At 38.8% G+C, this 25,405-nt stretch overlaps 3 protein-coding genes across 6 annotated transcripts in view; 1 reads left to right on the forward strand and 2 right to left on the reverse strand.

The window, feature by feature from the left end:
* LOC127957234 (uncharacterized) overlaps nt 1-25,405 on the reverse strand; it is a 364,986-nt gene that overhangs the window by 16,583 nt on the left and 322,998 nt on the right. The window lies entirely within an intron of this gene.
* LOC127957242 (protein FAM78A) lies at nt 176-9,090 on the forward strand. The gene is made up of 2 exons (XM_052555686.1): nt 176-1,263; nt 6,384-9,090. Exons 1-2 carry the CDS (start codon nt 971-973, stop codon nt 6,907-6,909), a joined length of 819 nt encoding a protein of 272 aa, XP_052411646.1. The 5' UTR covers nt 176-970; the 3' UTR covers nt 6,910-9,090.
* LOC127957233 (nuclear pore complex protein Nup214) overlaps nt 11,039-25,405 on the reverse strand; it is a 47,970-nt gene continuing 33,603 nt past the window's right edge. For 2 of the 4 annotated variants that reach the window (XM_052555671.1, XM_052555669.1), the window contains 8 exons: nt 23,549-25,105; nt 19,180-19,250; nt 18,506-18,665; nt 18,034-18,186; nt 17,214-17,385; nt 13,078-13,232; nt 11,331-11,364; nt 11,039-11,253 (listed from right to left, as the gene is read on the reverse strand). In XM_052555671.1, coding sequence (XP_052411631.1) covers nt 11,217-11,253; nt 11,331-11,364; nt 13,078-13,232; nt 17,214-17,385; nt 18,034-18,186; nt 18,506-18,665; nt 19,180-19,250; nt 23,549-25,105 — 2,339 coding nt within the window. In that variant the 3' untranslated portion in view covers nt 11,039-11,216. Of the gene's footprint in view, nt 11,254-11,330; nt 11,365-13,077; nt 13,233-17,213; nt 17,389-18,033; nt 18,187-18,505; nt 18,666-19,179; nt 19,251-23,548; nt 25,106-25,405 lie in introns of all 4 variants that reach the window. The other 2 variants (XM_052555670.1, XM_052555668.1) reach the window with 1 other exon arrangement.

A 25,405-nucleotide genomic window follows, 5' to 3' on the forward strand; every position in this document is an offset into this window, starting at 1 on the left:
TGTGATTTAAAAGAAATTATTATAATCTTTATTCAACCTATTACATTTCCAAATGAACCTTCCCAACAATGGATATATTACTTCCAACGAACTGTACGCAGAACTACACGTCCCATAATGCGGGCACTGGGGAGCGGAAGTGACGCCACGGGCTCTCGCAGTAGAGCAGCTGCAGCTGATACGGTGACGCGCACAGCGCTGCAGGACGGAGGCTGAGCGCAGCAGCGGCGCGAGGATGAGGATGGATTATAACTGATGAAGAGAGACGCGCAATGATGGGCTGTTCATCACAATATGTGTGTTCGTGACAGCAGGACTGTTTTTTATACCTCTCGTGTTTATTCATGTGGGCTGGTGAAGTTCACCTGATGCTGAGACGGATCGTTCACTCATAAGTGTACAAGAAAGTGAGCTTCCTCCAACTGAACCTCAAGGACAAACTCACGGAATGTAAATATTAATTGCAAAAAAAATAAAATAATAATCACTTTTCCAGCGTTACGTTTGATACCATCTATAGCAATTTTGCGCGCTTGTAGTTGAAGATATTTATAGCCAATATATATATTATTTTTTTGCGTACAGAATGCCAGCAGTATTCTAAGCGGATGGATTTAACCTATTTATTTTAATCTAAAAGCAATGTTGTGAGAGTTGTGACGCGGAAATGACCGTTTGACGACGACTTGGAGAGAGCGTTATGTGTGAGCGGAGCGTTGTAACGGTCCGCCAATGACGGAAAGTTGACGAACATTGTTTCTATTTATTTCTGTTTTCTTTCATTATTGAACAAAATAACGTGATGCTTTTGTTAATACGAAACGCTTTTTCTAGTCCTGACGCGACATCGCGACGTCTCGTTTAGTGCTTTCTGAGGGACAGCGTCTGGTGCGCGTTCCTCTGAGGTTCAGCGTGTAGTGTGCGTTATTTTGAGGGTCAGTGGGTATAGTGTGCGTTCTTCTGAGGGTTGATGTTCTGCTGGCCGGCCGTGCTGCTTGTGATGGGCTGTATTCAGAGCATCAGATGCAAACCCAAGAGTTTCCGGGACAGCATCGTGGTTCTGGAGGTGAACTCCTCCATCGACTCGAACCCCACCAGCATCGACGAGTCCTCTAGCGTGGTGCTGCGCTACCGCACGCCGCATTTCCGCGCTTCCGCCAGGGTCCTGGTGCCACCGGTGGCCGGTAAAGAGAGCTGGACGGTCGGCTGGATCCAGGCGTGCAACCACATGGAGTTTTACAACAAATACGGATCCAAAGGGATGTAAGTATCTCTGACACTCAACACAAAGGCTTCACATCACACCCTCTGCCTTTTAAAGAATTTATGCATGTAGCTGTTGTACTGCACTGTACTGCACTGTATGTATTTATACATTTCTGTTTATAATGACAGAAATAGGGATAATGACTATTTACTACACGTGTGCCGCAGAAACAACAGCTGTAGCAACTTTAAGCTGAAGCTTTGTTTACTATGGTAAATGTATTAGTTAAGAGAAAGGACAGAAAATACATGTTTTATTGTTCATGTTAGACCTTACATGCACTTGCTTTTCTAACAACAGTAAATAATGACCCTAAACCAAACCCTAAGTGTATAATACATTAATTGTACTTCAGTACTTAGTTATATAATTTCCCCATAACAGGGACAATGTAACCAGAAACGATAATAACCATAACACAGTTTATTATCAGTAATTACACAGTCAGAAAGCGTCCTGTCTTCAGATGTTCAGCATTTGTGCATTGCACATGCTCTTGTGCGAATTGCACCTGTTTAGATGAACATCATTTGAGAAGCTCAGATATGTAGAATACAAACTAAAGTCTCAGTGTCAAGATTCAAGATTTTTATTCGTCACATACACAATTATATACGGCATATATATAGTGTCTAAACGTTAGAGCTAAACCAATGTGAAAATCAGACACATGTGCATGTAGGATCATCTTAAACTCGTCGTTTTAACCGTGTGCAGTGTAAAGCTTGATAATTTGATCATGTATGTGCTTGAGGTGACATTACAGAGCCTGCATACCGTTTGAGGTTTCACTTGCCCTACTTCCTGTTGAAGAGACTACACTTTGCCCTATTTCCTGTATGAAACAAAAAATAAACCCTTCGTTGTCTTATAATATCTGGAGACTGCACATGCTCAGCCTCTGCATATTCCTGGAAACGAGCAGAGAAATTATTAAGATAAATGACAGAATTACTGACGTTACACTTGTGAATGAAACCGTTCAATATTAATACTTAATTTTTTTATCACTAGTTCTACTTCCTTTCTATGAAGTGGATGACATCATATCCTTTATAACATATCATATAGAGCATATCGCTTGCATTTTACTTACAAATGCAAGAATGTATTGGAAAGTAGTTGGCACATTTTATCCTTCAAAATTTTGGTAATTGTTTGTGAAATTTACTAGCAATTTCTGAGCAAAAATTGTTTCTACACTTGGACATTTAAGCAAACCCGAGTCCATCTAAAGGATCTTTCAAGCACGCTCACAGAATTGCGTGGTAATGCTCTCGACTGATATTTCAGCTGCTGTTCTGGCCTGATAACTCCGGTCCTGTCCAACATTTACATACTCAGGAAATAAGAAAACACTTTCATATCTGTCACATTCTCTCTTCACCATCTGAAGTGCGTCTGTTCTGCTCATATCGCATGATTACATGAATTTCAGCAACGCTAAGCTTTCATTCCAGATTATTATTTTACATCAAAACCTAAGTGTACATTTAAGGCAAGACAGACCAGGTAAATAGTGTAAAATATTAATGAATAGATCTCACTATATTTTCCCCAGTGGATTAATCACAGTACATTAAGACGATTGTTTTGTATTATAGGACTTCTGAAATGGCATGCTTACATATGTAAATGAGGCATTGTCTAATGATCATAATTTCCAAAACATAAATCTTCATAATTGATCTCTTTTTTTATCACTCTATAAATCTGAAAATACTGTCAAGAGACAGAAAACAAATACATTTCACCATGTGTTTAGGAGTAAAATCTTGTATAAATCAGTGTGAATGATATAACATGAACAATAAATCCCTCAATAAAACCCTTCACAATAATGTTTGGTGTATGTTATAGAAAAACTCCTTTAAAGATATGGACTGAAACTGAATTATGTAAAGAGATAAAGTGCAATAAAATAAAGACTTGTGTATTTTTTTTCATCTTTCGACTAGATTGAAAGAAGACATGATTTGGACAGAAAATAGCCTTAAAATCAATCACTGCATGAAAAACAGTGTTTTTGCCTGTATCTTGCCTTAAATGGATGTTTTTCAGAGGTAAACTGAAAGATGCAGGTTTGTGTTGTTTGAAATGTTTCCTGTCATGCATTTAGCTGATGGTGGTTTGAGATGGAAACCGCGTGTTACTCAACGGTGGTTCTTTCCATCGCCATTGAAGTGCGTCGTTTCGTTCCAGAGAACATCAATTGACGTGTCAGAGATCAGTCTGATGTTGTCAGAAAGTCGTGCTGTTAACATAAATTTGCCTACATCTAACATACATATACGGCTGTGTAAAATACCAACAGTTACGTATGATTATTAACTGCATCATTGTAACCCATCATAGTAAGTTTGAGTTTCATATACATGTATTTCAACTAGATAATGGAGTAAATATTTATGTTTTGATCTATACAAGCCATTTAGAGAAAAGCTGATGCATGAAAACATGCAAATTGAGTGATATTCCAATGAAACTACATCTTTACTACAGCTTTACACACCAAACAAATATATCATTCAATGTAAGTTGAGTATACGGGTTATTATATTCATTATATTACATTTGTTGAGGACATGTAAATGCAAACCTTCCCAAAAACCCCAACCATAACTCACATTAGATATTCTTTAATGTGAATATTGAGCTGTTTTTCATGAGGGCATCTGGGTGCACACAGCATAAACACACTCACTCACTCACACACACTCGAAAGGGTTTCTATTCTTATTCCCCTGATGATAATCAAAGACCCTCGTGTGTTCATGTCATGTGGCTCTTTCCCATGATGCTCTGCTGCTGAGGCTTGAGTTCTGGGAGAAAGGTCACGGTTTTCCTGCATCAGTGAATCGATAGGCCGGCAGCTCTGCGGTTTGTCCCGCCGTCACCCGCGTCTGTGCTGATTCTGCTGTACGGTGAAGGTCATTGAGAGCGGCTGTGCTCTCAGCATCGCTGCCTTCACTGCTTAAAGGCACAGATCCCACCAATCAGACATCTGTGATCATCAGCCCACCGCCATGACACTTTAGATACGTGTGATTGTCACACGTTTGTAAAAAATATGCAAGAAGATGTTTAGCAGAATGTTCAGGCTGCTCTATTTCACAAAGCATGGATTGTGCTGAGTTCAAAAACTGCTGAATAAACACTGAAGGTCATAAATGTAGTTCACATGATACGTCATATCATGCTTTGTGTGTGGAACACATGCATTATGTCATTATTATTACTGAAGTCAAATCTCATCCAAACAGCCATATTACAGCCTAAGAACAAATGATGGAGTAAATGATGACAGAGCTTTCTTTTTTAGGTGAACTAATTATATACTAACTATACCCTTGTGGAAAAAGAAGTACATTGCAGCACACTTTAAAAAGAGTACTTCCAAAATAATACACTTAACTCAATGTAATGTATTTAGACACTTATCTGCATATTAACTGCAATTAAATGAAAATTTATTATAGTTTAAATGTATATAAAATGAAATTAACTTGTTTAAAGTGCTTTTTGACCCACTTAAGTAGGACTTCAGTACATCTTCATGTGTAATTTCATAATTCTGTAGAGTCAAAATCAACGCAACAAGCACACAGTCATCTGTAGTGCTGTCTTTGAACTTCCGTTTTTTTTTGACAGCTTAATAGCATTGCTGTTGGAAATTTTTTTCTTTTTTTATGAAGTGGATTTACTTTTTGTACAACAAATAAGTAACAAACATGGTTGAAAATCCCTTCACATCCCCAAAGGGAATCATTAAGTTAAGTGGTCTAAATGTATTTATCTGTAATTATGTATTCTGTGGAAAGCATAGCACCAAGAAATGTTCCTCCAATCAAAATGTTTGGTCCGAATATTATGAGAGGCTTTCCTAGCTGCGTGCCAACATGTGTATTTGAATACCTCTGTGTACCCTGTTCGCTCAGACAGGAAACGTCATCAGCGCGTTCATGTACGCTATTCAGACAGAGCGAAAACCTGACCTTCATTCCTGCTATTGTAGTACTTTACTAACTGTACTATAGTTTTCTCACCATGTGTGAATGACATGTGACGTATTGTAGTAATGTTGTCTCTAGGCTGTGTGCATGATGATTTTCAGGAAGTGTGGGATGCTCACTTTCAGTGCTAGCAAGCTAAAGTTAGCATTTTTCAAGCTCTCCTACTGCACCTTCATGTATCGAGTAATAATAATGATTAATATTAACAACATATACTTAAGATTAGGGTTAAGGTTTAATGTTATTACTATAGTAAGCACATGTAAGGTGTATAATAAGGACACTAACATAAAGTGTTAAATGTTTAAATTATATTAAATGTAATATTGGCTAACAAACTATAGATATCTGTATAACAGTTATATAACAACTAAAACCATCAAACAATTTGTTAACTGAAATAAAATAAATGATAAAAAATGTTTAGTTTAGTTTAAATTGATGTGCTAAAATAACTAAAACTGAAATAAAAAAAATAAAAAACTACTACTGTATATAGACATTTAAACACAACAAAAAAATAATAAATATTACAAAAACAACAAAATTACCAAAACTAACAGAAATGAACATGGAATCAAAATTTTTTATCTAATTCGATCCCAACACTAAAACAATGCTGTTTTAAATATAATTAAAAACTTATACATTTACAGTATTATAATGTATACTTTTTAAAAGTGTGTAAAGAAAGGTGCCTTTCTTTAAGTGGTCTTTTATTTCATTATTACTATACTAAATGCAAATACAGATTTGTATAAATATAGCTTTCAAATGTGAAGTACACTACAAGTGCACACTCAATACAGTGAAGTGCACTTCATCTTCACGAGGGCAGAGATGTGCTGTGTGAGTCAGATGATGATGCTGCTGGTGGTTGCTGGAGCTGAAAGAGATGTGTGTGTTTGTTCTTTATCAAAGGTCTCTTTTGATGGACACTCAGACGCACATCCCCGTTCTATGTTTAACTTCCTCTAAGTGCTGAAATAAAAAGCATCCCTCGCCTTTAGCAACCAGTGTTCTGGTTTCTCTAGAGTCGACGCGCTTCATTTGATCCGAGTCCCTCGCGTTTACACGCTCTCATCCTCCGGTGTCTCCTGCAGGTCCAGCTGGGAGCTGCCGGATCTCCGAGACGGAAAAATCCAAGCCATCAGCGACTCAGACGGCGTCAACTACCCCTGGTACGGCAACACCACCGAGACCTGCACCATTGTGGGTCCCACTAAGAAGGACACCAAGTTCACTGTCAGCATGAACGACAACTTCTACCCCAGTGTGACCTGGGGCGTCCCGGTGAGCGACAGTAATGTACCCATGCTCAGCAGCATCTGGAGGGACCAGAGCTTCACCACGTGGCTGGTGGCCATCAACCAAGTGTCGGGTGAGATCCTGGTTTTGCAGACGGTGCGCTGGCGCATGCGTCTACACATCGAGGTGGATCCCGACAAGCCGCTGGGACAGAGAGCCAGGCTGTGCGAACCCATCGCGCAGGAGCAGCCACAGGTGCAGGGGAAGAACGAAGCCATCCCGCCTAACGCCATGGTCAAACCCAACGCCAACGACGCTCAGGTGCTGATGTGGCGGCCGCGGACAGGCGAGCCGGTGGTGGTCATACCTCCCAAACACTGAGACCAAAATTGGTCAGGAATCACTGTGCTAAACGCCATTGCAAAAAGTCGGAATATTACGTCTCAAACAGACGGAAAGAGTGTCGATTCACGCTGCCTTAAGTTTACATTGCTTTCACTGCAAATGTTTCGCCTTAAACCGAGTGCAATGCAGTAAACCTCGCATGTCCTACCTGTCCATAGATTTGCACTGGATGTGACCCAGTTAGTCGTGGTCTAACGGGACTGCGATGACCGCCGCGCGCCCAACCAAACGAGGACAGTCATTATGCATTCAGTTTTTCAGCTGGAGCTTCAGTGTTTTAGTTTTGTCAACCAGCCACTTTCAGTATGTTTTACAAAAGCAGAGTCCAAAAATATATCTTTTCTACTACATGCGAGTTTGCTGTGTCAGTCAGTGTCAAGACGTCGTGGCCAATCCATAGAACAAATACGCAAACAATCCGTTCTCCTGGTGTTTGAATGAGATGGGTGTGAAAGGCTGCCTCTGCTCTCCTCATCGATCTGCTCCTCAAATCAAACTCCATCAGCAGAAGCTGCAGGGAGAAATGTGTCTTTGCCGAATGAATGTGCTGAGAAACTCGTGTCCAGGCCACAATTCTGCACAAGAACTAGACATTATTTTCAAGGCAGTACTACAGATATTACAATAATGTACCTCAAAAGTTGGAAATATTTCATATTTTTAAAAGAAGTCTCTTCTGTGTAAGAAGGCTGCATTTATTTGATGCAATAAAACAGTGAAGTATTATTAAAATTTAGAATAACTATTTTCTATGTGAAAACATTGTAAAATAGTTCCGTTTTTATGGAAACTGTGATACACTACCACCAAAAATAAAGTAATAAATCATTTTATTCATTAAAAAAGATTTCTATTTCAAATAAATGCTGTTCTTTTGAACTTCCTATTCATCTGTGAAACCCGAAAAATAAGATTACAGTTTCCACTAAAATATTTGACAGCGCAACTGTTATAAACACTGATAATAATCAGAAGTGCTTCTTGAGCAGCAAATTAGCATGATTTCTGAAGGATCATGCAACACTTAAGACTGGAGTAATGATGCTGAAAATATTCATAGCAATAAATGACATTTGAACACATATTCAAATACGAAACAGCTATCCTAAATTGTAAGGATATTTCACTCTTTTTACTGTATTTTTCAAATAAATGCAGCCTTGGTGAGCAGAAGACAGCTCTTTCGAAAACATTGAAAAATCTCAATATATTCCAAACTTTTGACCAGTAGTGTGTAAATATTTTAGCATTTTTATAATATATATTTTTTTGCATTGCAGTGTTGGAAATTTGAGGGAGAATTTGCTTGATGTTCATGAAAATGACAATTAAGCACAATTTTGATCAATTCTGCAACTTTAAGACAAAATGCACTTCAGCGCTTCCTGATGCCATGTGTTATTGACCCATTGAAGGCCTTATTGCACTGAGATGTGATTGTGTTGATGGACAGATAAGCGTTGATGATGTGATTCAGCCCAGCTGCAGTCAAACGCTGACCAGCATTTAGATGCACACATGAATCCAGCGTTATAACAGACATTGAGCTTTAAGTCTATCTTCATCTGTGCCGGACAGCTCAGTCCATACAATACAATCAGACCAGAGACTGTCACGTGTGTTTCATTTCATCAGTCCTCGTGTGTTTGATCCATTCACATGACGGGAGTCTGCGGGTGTGTGTTTGGATCCTTATACACAACATGACTAAAGAATTTTAGTTCAGATTTCTGATATGTGTACTTCCAGCAGAGTTTTATTCATCATCAGATCAAATACATTCACTATTAAATGTTTGTGTTTGTGTTAAGACTCCTCATTCTCACACAATTCCTGCTGTTTGGCTTGGAACACAATATGACATCTGACAGACAATAAATCCTTCAATTACTTAGTTTTGGATGTGAAATAGTAAAACTGAATCCCTCAGCTCCATTAGCAGCACATATTGACAATGCAAGTGTGAATGTGTGTGTGTGACTTAATTTTGCTCTCTTTTCAGAAGGCACAATGGGATTTTTGGCCGTTTTATAGCTTGATAATACTTGAAAAACAGAAGTGGGAAACATTTCAAACTGTGAAGATGCACATTGTGAAAACAAACGTTCAAAGACAGCTGAATTTTTCATGAAGAATATAATAAAACTGTGAGATTCAGCACAGTTTCTTGTCTTTGATTCAGTATGAATGTGGCATCGCTTCATCTTGTTTGTTTTGCATCATTTAGGGGCTTAAAGATCAAATATTAATACTTGGATGAAACTAGTGAGAGATACAAGAGCTGCAGGATTAATAAAGACATCGAAAACCAAACTCAAGAACACAAGAGCATGATTGAAGCACGAGAGACTGTATCATTACAGATTTATAACAATATTTTATTATTAGTCCCATCAAGCTCAAAAGTACAACCCTGTTATCAGATGATATTTTTATTGAAAACCCCACGTTGTTGTAGCTACCAGCCTTGGTGAGCAGAAGATAATTATTCCAGAAGCATTAAACAATTTATTTAGTCCAAACTTTTATAGTATAAATTAATTTTACAGCTACTGTTTGCGATTTATTAGAGTCACACTGGCGTAAGATCTTCCTGTATCCTCACTGTAAGCAGATGATCTGCAGACGGTTTCATCACAGTCTCCAACGGATTTCAGCACGCTTGATAATGGAGCGTATTATACTGTTATCCGTGGATGAAGACGGGGCTTAAACCAGAGAGAGACAGAGATTAACAGAATCAATCCCAGACGCAGACAATGCAGCGGCATGATGGGATTGATCTCCATCATCTCTATCTGATCATCTGCAAACAAGATGAAAATACAAACTAGACAGTGACTAAAGAGCAGACGCTCACAGAGCCGCATGCACACGAGTCTGCATTCACTGCTATATTTACACGCCTCCCTCCTGCACCTGTCCCATTCTATAAACACGTATAATCTATAAGATAATAATACATACAGACGCCAGACACTCATGTCTACCGCTCAAAAAAAAAATAAATAAAAAAAAATAAATAAATCCCCGGATGACCTACTGTCCCTTGAGGCAACGGGAAAGCATTTACGAATAGAAGTGAATCAACGCAACCAACGCTGGCAGGTCACGTGACAATGACATCATGGCGAATATAGTACGACCAAATGTATTCATACTACATCGAACATACTTTTTTTTTTTTTTTTAGTCACGAAATAAATTCAAATTTACATGTTATAGCTACTCCGTTTCGAATCCACTTTGAGTGATTCCACTGAAATTGTTCTTCGGTTTCGTGACTGATATTCTCTTGAGGAAACCATAAAGTTGGGCTATAATAAACTCCTATCAGAACAGCCTGACATCAATAAAAAAAAAAAAACCACGGCTGATCCTGCTTTCATGAATCAGATTTACAGATGTGATGGAAAACAAGGGCAGGATTACTGAGGTGCTTTATCACCATCACCATCATCTTAAGTGAATCTGCTGCAGGATCCACCTGTTCTCAGTCAAATATCACAAACAACCTGCAGCTTTGTGCTTCTTGAATAAAAGCAAAGTCAGTCATAATAGACAGATGAAGTTTGTCTGTAGAGTTCAGACTCTCTTCTAGGAGAATCTCAATCTGGATGTACTTTCACAGGCATGTGAAGAGACACTACTGTCAAAAGCTCTTTAGTGACTGACACACACACACACAAGGTATTTATCAGGTCAGAAATGAATCATATTTTAAGATTGAACAGTTAATATTAAGGCCTTAATTGAAGCTTCATGAATTTGAATGGCATACGAAATGTCCAAGCATTTGGATTTCATGGTTTTAACAAACTAATAAACTTATAACTTGATATATGTTTGTAAGTCAGTGACGCGCACATGAAACGGTTCTAATAAAATGAGTGCATTTTTCAAACACAACCAGATTAATGTACATGTCATCATCTGATTATTTCAGTTAAAATGAAATAAATGCAAATGCAAACAGTTGATAAATGTTTCTTTGATGTATGACTGACAAACATGCATCTCATTAAATGTATTAGTTTATGATAAAACTGTAATCCGAATTTTAAATGTGATTTAAAGTGTGACATTAAAGGACAGAAACTGGGCGTATGGTCAACATCGCTTGTGTTTATTTTTCATTGTGCAGTTAAAACAGGAGAAACTGCACTGAACATTGAACAGGACATTAGCACACGGTAAGAACACGAGCGTTCACGGCACATTCAATCTTGCGCACACACACTATAAAACTGCAGACCAGATCAGATTACATCAGCATCCGCCGATCAACTCCTCCAACTGCTGAACGTCTGAGACGACGGCCTGGAACACATCATCAGATGTGAATGTGTGAGCAGAGCACTGATGGATGTGTGTGAATGACACAACACAACACTTACTGGTTGGTGCTGGTGTTTCCAAAACCTCCAAAACCTACAGACAAACGAGACACAATGAGAGAGTCCGACTTCATCATTAATGACGGGTGAAAGTGAAGCAATAAAGAGGTCTAGAGTGGGTTTATCACTGTAACTAGGTAACGTGTGACACTCTGTGAGCAGCACTCAAGTCTGTATATATCACAGCAGAGATAAGAGCTCATGGGAAACAGAGCTGTGACTGAACTTCATAAAACTCAAAACCAAGGCTGTTATTGTGAACTCAAATTAAAATGAGAATTAAATCACTAAATAAAGCTGAATACAATTTTTAAGTTTAGGTTAAAGTACTAAAGTTGCTTAAAAATAAATAAATAATGAATAAAAAAAATTTAAAAACAAAAGCACAAAGTTACACACTAAAATTAGAACAACTGACACACAACTTAAAAAGATAAATAAAATTAGGTTTAGGGTGAAGTACTACAATAACTGAAAATAAAGCTAAATAGAAATATCTTCATATTTCTATAAAATCATATTTATTTAAACAAAAGCAGAAAACATCAAACTAAAATTTGAAACATTGTCTCACCAGCTGAAATAAAATATTGAAGTAAAATTTTTACAAAAGCATTTTTTCGTTTTGTAGTCATTTAAAGCTTTCTCTAGACTTATATTTATCTTGTCTGTAAGGAAAATATTCGCGGAGTTGCGGTTAATTTTTGTGAAGCGCTCCTGTTCAAAACAGGGACGGCAAGCACATTCTATTTGTTGTCTTTATTTTACAATAGCACAATGTTTTCTTGATATTGTAAGTGCACACAACTAAAAACAGTTTACAGTTCCGAAAATGTATTATTCTTACCTTTATGAGCAAAAATGACGACGTATATAATTTGTTTCCACTGATGTTCTGAAACGCGATTCAGCTTCCATTCTCCGCACAAACGACTAGATATGTGCCTTATAGTGCACATGTGCTTGCGCAAATTCCAGAAAACATATCAGTAAAGCAGTCTAGCTCAACTGAAATTTTGCGAAACTATGAGAATACTTTGTCCGCAAAGAAATACAATTTATTTAACAATTCTTCTCACCGAGTCACCTTCATCCACCATTTCATCTACCATAACGAATGCGTGCGCTTTCAACGCAATCAGCACATGAAGATTATAAATAACACTAATTATGCAGATTACATTCTGGGGTACTCTACAAAATGGCTGAAGATGGTGACTAGGTGAGAAGAATTGGTGAATAAATTATGTTTGTATTCTTTCCTTTGCGCATAAAAAGTGTTCTCGTAGCTTCGTAAAATTACAGTTGAACCCCTGATGTCACATGGACTATTTTACCAATGTCGTTGCTACGGTTTTGGACCTGGGAACACTGCGGTTGCGTTCTGGTCTATGGAGTGTCAGGGAGCTCTCAGATTTCATAAAAAAATTTCTTCATTTCTGTTCCGAAGATGAACGTAGGTCTTACGGGTTTGGAATGACGTGAGGGTGAAAGAGTAATGACAATTTTCATTTTGGGGTGAATTTAAATAATGAGTTTATTTGTTCGTTATGAGTATTATCTGACAATGAAATCTGAATTCAGATTTTGATTCAAATCACCGTATTCATTTTTAAATTCTCAGTCTTTTGTGTATTGTGGTAATGGGATTTTCAGATAAAATGCTAAATGCATGCTCTAATGCTGGTCCTGCTGTTGCTACAAGAGGAAGCACAATAACAGCAGTGTTTGGAAGCTGTGAACTCACCTCCAGACGAGCCGAAGCCAGAGAAAGCACCGCTCTGAGCGCCGAAGCCTGGTGGCTGCTGCTGCTGTTGCTGCTGCACCAGACTGCCGAATGACGGCGCTGTGCTCGAACCCGCCAGAGAGCCGAAGGATGGCGCACTCTGAGGAGACGCAAACCTGAAACACACAAATCACAAGCATGCAACGCATCAGAGCATGAATGTGACACAGATGGCAGTGGGTTTATTTGGGTGAGTTATGTGGTGCGGCACAGGTGCAACACACACAGGATAAGATCACAGCAAATATCACTAAAATAACCCACACCTCTGACCTCATCCATCATAACACGACCCCAATTTACTCATCTACTAGATGCTTTTATTAGCAGGAGACCATGTATGTCTAAATATAGCTATAGTCATTTCAAAATTAAAGGGTTAGTTCACCCAAAAATGAAAACTCTTATTATTAATTACAGATAAGGAAAGACTGACAAGGAAGAAAATAAATTGTTAAATAAAATGTTGAAAAAAAACTTTATAATTTTTTATTTCTTTGCACACAAGAAGTATTCTTGTAGCTTAATAAAATTAGGATTAAACCACTGATGTCACATGGAATATTTTAATGATTTCCTTGGTATGTTTCTGGGCCTTGAAGATGTCAGTTGTGTTGCCGTCTATTCAGGGTAAGAAAGCTTTTGGATTTAATCAACAATATCTTAATTTGAGGTCTTATGGGTTTGGAACAACATGAGGGTGAGTAATTAATGACAGAATTTGTATTTTTGGGTGAACTATCCCTTAAACCTGTTATTTCCTCTTTCTTTTAGCAAGCAACTCGATGTGTCTTGTATCATGATCTGTTCAACTTCTTTTGCAAGCTTACATCTGTTCTGTTGCTCATGATCAGTGTTTTTTTTTTTCGTCATTTGCTGCATTTTTTTCCATCACAGACGAGCTGTTTTTATTCGAGAGCTATGTTGGTGTGTTATGCTCATTTCATTCTGCTCACGACTGATGATCAATATCCATCAATTATTCCACTGGACTCACAAGGTCTCGTCTAGTTTCAGAACACTAAAAAATGCATTTTCTCCACTTCTAACTTTCACTGTAGAGAAACCAGATATCTTGTGTCTTCATTTGCCAAAGTAATTATCTGTCAGTGTGTCTAAAACTCACTAAATGTTGGAAAGATTCAGAGTGAAGGGTTGGAAGATTCCTAAATACTTTTAGATTCCTAAATACTAAATAACATTTAACTGTAAAATAGGTTTGAAATATTTAATGAAATTATCACCTTTAGAAGTTTATCATATTACGATAAATCGCCACCCAAATGATCAGTAAGACTTTTGTTATACCACTTAATATATTAAGGACATTTGATGATCTTAAATGGGACCCTGGACCACAAAACCAGTCTCAGTTCGCTGGGGTATATTTTTAGCAATAGCCAAACAAATCATTGTATGGGTCAAAATGATAATTTCTTTAAAGGTGCCATATGCAAAAATTGAGAAAAATATCTATAACATGACCTACACGCATCAAAAGAATGAGAAGAAATAAGGGTGATGATGTCATTAAAAAAATGTCAAGTTATAGTGCTGCAGAGATATCAACCTTAATTAGCATTAGCATTACTAGCCCCGGCCCGACAGGTGTCGTAATACCAGTTTCGGCTGTGGGAGGCGGTATGCGGGCAACATAACCACCAGCCAACCTGCAATACACGAATAACTCGCACGGCTTGTGGGCGTGCCTGAACCTGATGTCAATCATGTGGAAAGTACAGCACAGTACTTCATTTCAGTTCAGGGAAGAGAGAGAAAGGATGTGTCAAGCCCTTGGCAAGAGACCAACACCCGCTACAGGGAAACAACCGCGCTCAGAATCACAAATCAAATCCGATAAGAAAAGGAGCCGAACCAGAGTAAACATCGGCACTGCTTTTAATCGCTGGAGACAACTGATGGACCTGAAAGAAATGAGGTTCGACTCCGAACTTGCAACCTTTCTTTTGGATTGGTATGTTAGATGCTGTTACTATTTCGCTTAATTAGGCTTCGGCAATGGCTGTATTGTTGTTGTGAAAGTAGGGGCGGAGCATAGAGACTATGCCGTTTCTTGTTTGTTACTCTAGAGTAGACCAATTCACTTTATTGAGACATACTGCCCCCATCTGGTATGGAATGTGGAGTATGACTTGATTTTTTTTTTGCCAAACATTACAGATGGTACCTTCAATGCAAAAAAATCATAAGGATATTAAATAAAGATGTTCCATGAATATAGTGTAAATTTTCTACTGTAGATATTTCAAAACTAAATTTTTGATTAATAATATACATTGCAAAGAATTCTTTGGACAACATTAAAAGCGATTTTCAAAGCATTTTGATTTTTTTTGCACCCTCAGATTCCAGATTTTCTAAATTGTTTTGTTGTAGTGTTTTGGTTTTGTGGTCCAGGGTCACAAATTTAGATCAAACTGACTTTAAGAGATTTTAAGGATCTGCAGGGACCTTGTTATCCTTTAGTGAACCGAGTGTCAATACTGTGAAAATTGTCAATTTGTGTGCATCTTACATAAGATGCCCTAACAATAGTCTGTCAAGAGATCACATATATCCAGCAGAAATATAATCATGTATATGTTTCACTTTATCTCCATGCAATCACATGTTAATAATGGTGTTGAGAAGCTGAACATACAGCAGCCTGTCCTGGTCTGTGACGGGAGACTTCTGATCTCACAGCCTGTAATCTCCAACACACACACACACATAATCTCTGCATAACCTACATCCTGCATCACTTCTGACAAACACGCTCATGTGAACCACTGCTGGAGATGAAATGACAATAATCCAGCATTTAATTTCCTCATTCTGAGCGTCTGCACACAGATGTCACGACAAACCGCTCAACAACTTCATCTGATCAACTCGAGACAAAATACATGCACATCCATCTATTCTGCTGTCTAACATGAACAATAAAACACAGCTCTGATCCCATTCATCACAAAGCAAAGCAAGCTCCAGCTTCACTGCACTATCATGCTTTCATCCAGTGTGTTTACATCCACTGGGTGAATCTGGTCTATTTTGCTTTCGGAACATGTCTTCTTTCAAACTAGTGGAACGAAAACACCCAAATCACTCAGAAAACATTAATATATGTAGATTATATCTACAGTGTTCATCGGATGCCCATTTTCCACTAGTTGATATGATTCTTTAGGGTCTTAATGAAAAGTCTGTTTAATATAGTTTGGTTCAAATTTCTCAATGGTAGTGGGAGTAGTTTACCCTGTCAAAAACAGCTCTGTCTACAGCAAGCCGTTTTATTGCATGTCGCTTTAAATGCAAATGAGCTCTGCAGACCCTACCCCTCTCTTCCGAGCCGCTCTCTGATAGTCGGTAAACTTCAGCAGCATTCAACGTGAAACTTGTTAATAAGCACATTATTAGGAAAGTGGATTTGCCAAGATTTATTAGAAAACCTTACACTCACATCTGTAGGTGAAGCTGGACCACGAATGATTCGCGTGAACAAAGGGTAGTCTGTGTCTTTTGTTGCTCAGATGTTGGGACTAAATGAAGACTGCTATGTTCATTATAACATCCAATAAAAATAAAAAAATCACCTCAATCGCTTCGGAGTCATTATTGTCTACATCTGGGTCCAGCGTTGAAACAATAGCGGACAGATGACAGCTCACCCAGGCCGGGTCTAAGGTAAGACGCCAGTACAGTCTGTGCTGAAGACGCTACTGTCAATCAAACTATCGTGGGAGGGGCCTGTTTTTGTGACATCACACAGTCATCTGAGATCGGCCTGATTTGAACACTGGCTGGATTTTTATCATTATATGGTGGTTGTGTACACACTTCCAACACACATTTCAGTTCAAACAACTTGTAAAAGTGCATCCGATGACCCCTTTAAAGGTGGTGAGTTTGTTTCTCCACTTCAGCAGAACTGACATGCTCCAAAACGTATAGTTGTATTCCTATATTCAGAAGGCTTGATCAGCTAAAATTTGCACTAATTTATACATCACTTCACTCATGAACACATGGTGAAAATGTGTTGATTTTACACAAATTCACATTAAAATCACTGTATTGTAGTAGAGACTCACCCGAATCCGCCGACGTTGGCGGCTGTGGTTCCCTCACCGAACACCTTCCCTGAGGAGGAGCCCAGCGGACTGCTGAAGGAAGGGGCGGAGCCAAAGCCCGCTGACCCACCGAATGCTGGAGATCCGCCGAAACTTGGAGGACTGCCGAAGGCTGGCGCACTTCCAAAACCAGCTGCTGAACACCAGAGCAAAAGCACACACATCAGCATCAATTCAGACAGGAGAACAGGAAACACACCGCCACTGTTCAGGAAAGAGTCGCTCACTGAGCGCTCTGAAATTACAGACATCTGAATAATTCAGTGAGTCATGTCATTGAATTACATTTCCTGGATCACCGACATTAAAGTAAATGCTTGTTTGGTTTCAGAAAATATTCACACTGAATGTAAAGGACAACTGTGACTAAATTTTAAACAAACAATAAATAAAAACAATAAAATACAAATAACAGCAATAACAGAAAATAAAACAAACAAAATATAACTATATAACAAAATTAATAAAACTAAATAAAAAATAATTTAGCTTTATTAATCCTATTGTGTTAATATAATTATTATTATAATGATATAATAAAACAAAATAATAATGATCATAGAATTAAATGAAAACAAATAAATGAGAAAACCAACAAAAATAATAATTATAAAAATTATTAAAATAATAAAAGAACAACAAAAGAAACAAAATGAACAAAACAACATTAAATGTATAAATGTTACAATTATAAATATTAAATATTCAAAATAATAATAAAAAAAATGATAGTCCTTGGCATTACAATGTCCACTTCCTCATTTGTGTGTTAGTGACTGACCTGGTTTGGTGGGTGTAGAGAACGATCCGAAGCCCTGTGTGGCTACGGACCCCGCGCCGGAGCTGAATGAGCCGCTGGGTTTCTGTTCACCAAACGAATTGCTGCTAAAACTAAAGCCCTTCGCTCCGCTGTTCCCAAACAGGTTAGATTGACCTAACGGAAACAATCCACAAAGAACCTCAGCACTAATGCATATGAGACTCTCTCTGGTGCACAAAACACAGGGCCATCAATTAGATACTAGAATCTATTTTATTCACATTTAAATTTTTTTTATTACTAGTTTTTCCCTTTAGTGTTCACAATTTTTTTTTCATTTTTTTTTTTAATCCATTTTTTTAATGTGTATATAGTTTTTTTTTTTTTTTTTTTTTTTTAGCTGTTTCAGTACAAATTAAAATGAATAGGATTTTTTTTTATGGTTTCAGGTTAATACAACAGCCCTGGTAAGAGTAAATATCCATGTGTGCACCTGTATTGATGGGTTGGCCGAATCCACCTGCGGCTGGCATTCCAAACGGGTTTTTGTTGGCAGCATCTTCACTGGGTTTTCCTCCAAGACCACTGAAAAACCCTGTTCCTGATGAAGTGTTTCCAGTGTTCGACCCGAACAGACCTCCGCCAGACTGAGCCTGATCGCAAAACAATCACATCACATCCGCACTTGAGATTCACACTTTTAATTACAAAAACCTGCAATTAAAAGAAATCAACTACTGGGTGAAAGAACAGTTTAATCTAATTCAGAATGTGTTAAACTATTAAATATAATATTGCTTCGGTTAATGGATTTTTAGACCATATCAAAACCAGTCTGGTGTATGTGAACAGGTTTTCAGGTCTCACTGGCTGGCGATGAAGGCAAACCAAGAGTGAAAACCTTAAATTTGATTCTAAAAAATTGAAATATAGAGGCAATTTGTAATTCTGGTGACTCAAAGCAGTCCTTCAGCAGACTGACAGCTCGTCTTGTTTCTGAAGCCTGCGGCAGAGAGAAACTCTGAAACTTTTATCTGATATGTCGCAGCTCCAGCCTCCACCGCATGCTGATGAAATGCCATCACTGACTCTGAGACTCAAACACACACGTCCAGCTGAGTAAACCGCTTGCTTTAGCAGATGAAGATGTGTTTATAAGGACTGTACCTGGCCAAACCCGCCGGCTCCACTGGCCTGCTGTCCAAACACTGATGAGGTGGAGGGGTTGCTGCCAAACACTGAAAAAAAAAAAAAAAAAAATCATTAAGAGATCAAACATGAAACTGTGTGCTTATTCTTTAGCACTGGATGAAATCTTGCTCAAAAGTATTAAATGCATGCACAATTATCGATGAACTTGATCAATATTGCAAATGCATCTTACTTTCCACAACCACATACTTTTCAAAGAAATGCAGAATTAAACAAAATGTACAGTAAATTGCACTTACAAGTTTTTTTGGTAATAGTGCATCATTCAAGAAGGATGATGCTTATTTGTGGAACGAGTGACATGCATGCATTTGACAATCCTATTTACTTGGATTTTGAGACTTGATTGTCTGACTGAAGCATTGGCTTTCAACATGCTCTGAATGACTGATTCGGTAATGCACAAATGAAAAAATAAATAGCAGCTGATCTCAAATGTCACTGATTAAGCAAAACATCACAACAATGTGCGTTTACACTGCAGGATCACTCTCAAATATCAACAAATGTTCAATCATCTATGAAACTGCTAAATCACATATGAAATGATAAACACTGCATATGTATCTTATGATCCACAAACAAATGAAAAGTTTCTGAAAAGCGTTTTTGAAGCTCAAAGTAGGCAGAGCAAGCCTTTGCCATTTTGGGATCGCGTCACCACACGTCACTCCCAGATATTCCAGATATTCGAAAATGGCCAAAGAGGCAGGAACTGGTTGCTGAAAGCACGCCCACATAGCTTGATGGCGGCGACAATCCACCTGTCACTCAATTGGCCACACCCTTAATTATGCAGAACTTTAAGGCCTGATATCATTTAAACGAATGAGTTATAAAAAAAATTCACCCCCCCAACAGTTGTCATGAACGGTAAAATTAGCTATATAGATCAAAACCACTTTTCATAACAGGCTGTAAAAAAAGAAATTCTGCTGTAAAGTTGCCCATTTAAACATGGGGAATCTATGGGACTTGGAGGCAGCCTCTAGAGGTCAATCGATTAATTGCAGCTTTAGTCATTCCGTGTTGGTTTCACTAGAAACCGGAAGGTTGCTGCTTGATTTCAACAGTATTTATTTGTGCTGCTCTATCTGTCTGACTGATTCAGTAATGTACAGTTCATCTCAAATGTTACTGATTATCCAGAAAATCAGAACATAATATCCAGACTAAGGTCAACCAGACAGATACATTTGCATCATTTCAATCAGCACATTCTTTAGTTTAGTTTGACTTTAAAAAAGCAGAGCATAAACAGGTGTGAACTGGGCATCCTAGAGTGTCACTGAAGCTCAGGGATCAGAGGTCAGAGACTCAGCTGCTTATAATGTGGATGTCTCAGGATCTCTGAGAATTCATAGGAATGGGAGAAATCCTGGCCCAAGGACACGCCTGAGACTGCTGCACATTCCAGTGCTGGACAATCACATCCATGGCCCTAACACGCTCATGAACAACACCCAACTACTCCTGTAAACACACACACACACACACACACACACACACACACACACACACACACACACACACACACACACTAGATGTCAACTCGTTTAATGCACCACACTTTTTTGTGTGGGCATCTACTTTTTAAATGAGAAACTCACCGAGATCTTCCAAGTGAAAAATAAATAAACAATTAAAGAAATATAAAATAAATGCATAATAAAGCTTGTTGGGATGTATCTTTACATTGCACTCATTTATATTTTTATTAAAATATGAATGATGTTCAATTCCAAGTACCCCCATAGAAATACTGCAAGCCAAAACTTTATTCACCAAAACCTTTGTATGTGTCATTATTTTTCAATTACATTAGAAAATTCAAGATCGATTTAAACATTCCATGCTCTTTTTTTTTTTTTTTGCAAACATACAAAAATGTCACTGCAGATATTCTACAAAATGTAAAAGTATGTAAAGCTCAACTATACAGTAATTTTAACATAAACACAAGTCAACGTGCCATACCGAACAATACCAAAGCGAGATGCCAAAGGACTGCATATAAACTACTATACGGGTTGATTCAGAATCACTAAACAGCAAAATGCAAATGAAACATAAAACCATTGAAACCAAAATTCTGAACTCAGCGATCTGAAGTGAACGGTTCTCCTCTGTCAGAACAAGCTGTTTGGTGCGTCTGATGCCCATTTTGTACATAAATGCCACTGATCCTCTCAAACTTCTCCAAACACGTGGGAATCTGTTATGAAACACTCGCTGTATTCAAGTACGTGAATATACAGGGCTGTATTCAAGCAGAAATATGATGTTATAGTGATCAGTATGCTGAGAGCGCACATATACACGGTTCGTTTGTGCTTAAATTATAACGAAACTGCTTGCTGCACCGAAACACAGAACATCACAGAATACAGAGAGGTGGTGTTATCAATTTATATTTTTACGTTTAACAGTCATAACGTAAGTTAGTCCCCTCAGAACTGGATTTGACCCGGTTGAGAACTTTGTTGACAATATAATTGATTTTTATTACAAATTAGGGAAGATGTTGGCACATGTTGTGTCTTCAAATGCACACTATAAGTGACCCAGTTCACATGGAGCAGAATTTACTGTAAAGTTTAAACCGTTCTGAGATACGGAAAACACTGGATCATGAGTTGCTCGTGCAAATGAACAGCGTTTCAAATACTTGACCAAGGAGCTATTTTATTTAGCTTTTTTTTAGCAATTCATAAGCTGTGGTTCTTATTTCATTGCCTGTGATTCCTTGCATAGTTTACATACAGCATCAAGGCATCATCAGGTTAACAACTGATGCATTCCTTTAGCACAAACAGTAGAGCATGGCACTAGCAAGGTCATGGGTTCAATTCCCACAGAAAGCATTAACTGACATAATGAGTAACTTGAATGAAAATGTAAGAGGCTATGGATAAAAATGGCTGCCAAATGGATAAATGTATTTGTTGTCCAAATTCTTACTGATTTCAAAGCACAGCAAACCATAACTAACAGCTATTGTACACAATGGTTATTTGTAAATTAAATACACAGCCTAGTGGATGTGCTGTGGGCCTCAAAGTGAGCGGGTGGCATAACATCAAGATGCTCTGTATAAATGTGGGACAATCCCTCTGGGGTTAAGAGTACTGATCTGCTAAAGGCTCATGTCTTACATTAGTACTGTTATGGATATAAATGGTCTTAACCTTTAGTACAGAATGTTGGTTATACCCAACATGAACTTGCAATAAAGAGCTGCTTCATCTCTGACACATGATAAAATACATCAACGAGTTCTATTTCATACAGCAGACTGTAAATATAACCTTATCAAGCACTTATTATTTTACCTTACAAAGCATTCGGTTCCAATAAGAGATACGATAATACTACAATACGCTTCAGACAGTACATTAATTAACTGTTTGACTGAATCAAATGCAATAACACACAATTTGACATTTTTGCAAACCACTTTGACCAATAGACATTAATTTGAATACCTGTTTGTGCTTCTAAACAGCTGACAGAACATACACAACATTATTTCTAAAATATCAACAGGGAAAACGACTCAAGTTGGTAAATGGAAAACTCCACCATTACACCTTGTTCTGACACATTGCGACAACACTCCAGCACCACAAAAATTCTGGCTGTCCACACCATAGGCGACCTGACACGACAAAACATTGTGACACAATCAATCAAATATCACAGCCAATCAAAAGCCTGTGTGGGTGGCTCTCTGGAAATGCACTGCACTCACAACAAAATGGTTTAAGTTTATAACCTAATTCATTAATTAAACATTTTTAACATTATTAAATGTACATACTGAGTGACTGATACCATCTTTTTCATGGAATATGCTTGTTTCACATGGAATTCACAGTTTTAACACACATCTTTGCTTTAATTTAAGCCATCTGTTATTGCTTTCAGTATGGCTATAAAGGTCAAGCAAAATTATATTCAAGCTCACTTTAGACACTTTTACCATTGAATAAAGTGCATAATCAGTACCTGAGATTATCATTGTCATAGTTTGTATGTTGTTTCTCCAGCAGCAATGTAACCATATCTAAAATTGTAATTTTGTGCCGCATAGTGCCACATGTGTAGTTAGATGACATGGTATATGACAAGGATTTAGCAGTAGTATTTTGTTGGGGTTCATACCACAGTAAAAAAAGGGTTTAACGTCACCCCTGGTTTGGATTAATCCAGCAACTTCTCAGTTAGAACCTGCCCTGAGCCTTTCAATTTCAACATCCTACTCTTCCCTGTCAGAATTTCTGGAAATAGGCCATAATGTGTAGTGTGCTTCCTAAAAACCCACCTGCCTGTTGTCCAAAGCCGAATCCAGATGAGGATGCTGTGGTAGTGTTGCTGCCAAACAAGGATCCCTGGCCAAAGCCTGGGCTGGACTGTCCAAATACAGGAGCAGTGTTCTGGCCAAAGAGCCCAGTACCAGTACTGGCTGCGGAGCTGGTGGCGCTGGCTGCAAAAGAGAAGGAACTGGCACTGTTTGTGCTAGAGGATCCAAACAGTCCTCCTCCTCCACTGTTTGTGGCTGATGTGGTGGAGGCCGCCGTCGGCTGCCCAAACCCAGAACTTGCACTAAACGCTGGCTGAACAAATGAAAAGCTGCTAGCAGAACCAGAGGCCGCAGGCTGGCCGAAACCTGCACTGGGACTCTGTCCGAAGGCAGGCTTTCCAAATCCAGGGGTGGTAGAATTGGCACCAAAGACAGTGGACCCGAACACAGTTGTCGGGGCGGCAGAAGTGGGTTGTCCGAAGACAGGGGTTGGAGCTACACTGGTGGTGGTGGTGGCTGCAGATGGGGCAGAGGAGGTTGCTGAAGTAACGACATTGGTGAGATTTATGGCTCCTAGAGTCAGACTGTCTGTGCCACCTGAAGGCGGGGCGAAGATTGAGCCTGGTTTCTCGGATGTTGGAGCTGAGGATGGGGTGGTTGCTGGTGTTTCTTGGGGTGCAGGAGTGGTTATGAAAGTACTGGTAGTCTCAGGGGCAGGATCAAAGACTGGTTCTTCTGCAGGAGGCTCGGAGACAGGCGCCGGTGTCTCGGATGGTGGGGTAACTGATGGAGATGGTGTGGAAGAGACCTCGAGAGTTGGAGGAGTTGGGGGCTTGTTGGAAAGTTCTGTAGTGGGCTCAGTACTAGTGGGAGAAGCAGCTTCAGTGACCGGTATGGCTGATGGAGCACTTAAGGTTGGTGGTTTAGGACTGGGTTCTGCTGGAGGTTCCTTAGATTCAGTATCATCGAAGGGAGCCGGCTCAGTTGAAGTCTTTGTTTCTGGCTGGAGGGACTTTGTTGGAAGAGTTTGGGTTTCTGATAGAGGTGCTCGCAATAGACTTCCAAAAGAAGTGGCAGCTGGTGGAAAGGAAGATGTAGAGGGAATGGTGAAACTTGGAGCAGTTCCGTCCTGTGGTTTAAAGGTGAATGTAGATGAGCCAAATCCTTGTGCCGTAGTCATCTTTGGAGCCTCTGCTGCAGTGCCTGTTGATTCTGATGAGCTTCCAGCTTCTGCATGCTTGATTTGTGCAGAACCAAAAGCAAATCCTGTAGATCCATTGCCAGGTTGTCCAAAAGTGAAACCCAGGGTGGTCTTGAGGGCTTCCTTTCCTTCCTCACTTTGGCCCACTCTTAAGCCAGAAAAGGAGCCAAGAGTTTCTCCAGTATTGCCCTGGGCTTTGGGAGCTTGAGGGAGTTTAGATGGTTCAGGAGGTGGTGTAGAGGAGCTCACACTCTGTGCAGTAGATGACAGTTTTGAAGTAAAGGAAAACGGCTCCTCAGACCCCATGGAACCAAACGTCATATTTGTTCCTGTGCTGCTTGCAAAAGAAAACTTGCCTGGTAGGCCAGAACTCTTTGCTATTTGTAAAAAGGAGGAAAAATAAATACATTTACTAAGAGAGCCCAATATCAATAAACCAATGTGACCAATAAACCATTGGGAGGTCCAGAATCTGCAGAATCTGACATATTCTGCACTGAATTTGAGGGATATTTGGGGGAATTGTCCTAAGTGTATTTTATCATGAGTATCATCAAATTAGCAAAAGGTGAAGGGGATGACAGCGGTCTAAATCAGTGGTTCTCAACCTTTTTGACCCCAAGACCCCCAGCTTGACCATAACAATATTCTAAACCCAACCGGCCCTAATTTAATTG

The sequence above is a fragment of the Carassius gibelio genome, chromosome B5, assembly GCF_023724105.1.
Source record: "Carassius gibelio isolate Cgi1373 ecotype wild population from Czech Republic chromosome B5, carGib1.2-hapl.c, whole genome shotgun sequence".
Taxonomy (NCBI): domain Eukaryota; kingdom Metazoa; phylum Chordata; class Actinopteri; order Cypriniformes; family Cyprinidae; genus Carassius; species Carassius gibelio.

Bases quoted from the DNA above. Each gene is read 5' to 3' on its own strand.
- LOC127957242 (XM_052555686.1), top strand. From the start codon at position 971: ATGTTCTGCTGGCCGGCCGTGCTGCTTGTGATGGGCTGTATTCAGAGC. The intron at 1,264-6,383 runs GTAAGTATCTCT...TGTCTCCTGCAG, and splicing joins AAATACGGATCCAAAGGGAT to GTCCAGCTGGGAGCTGCCGG.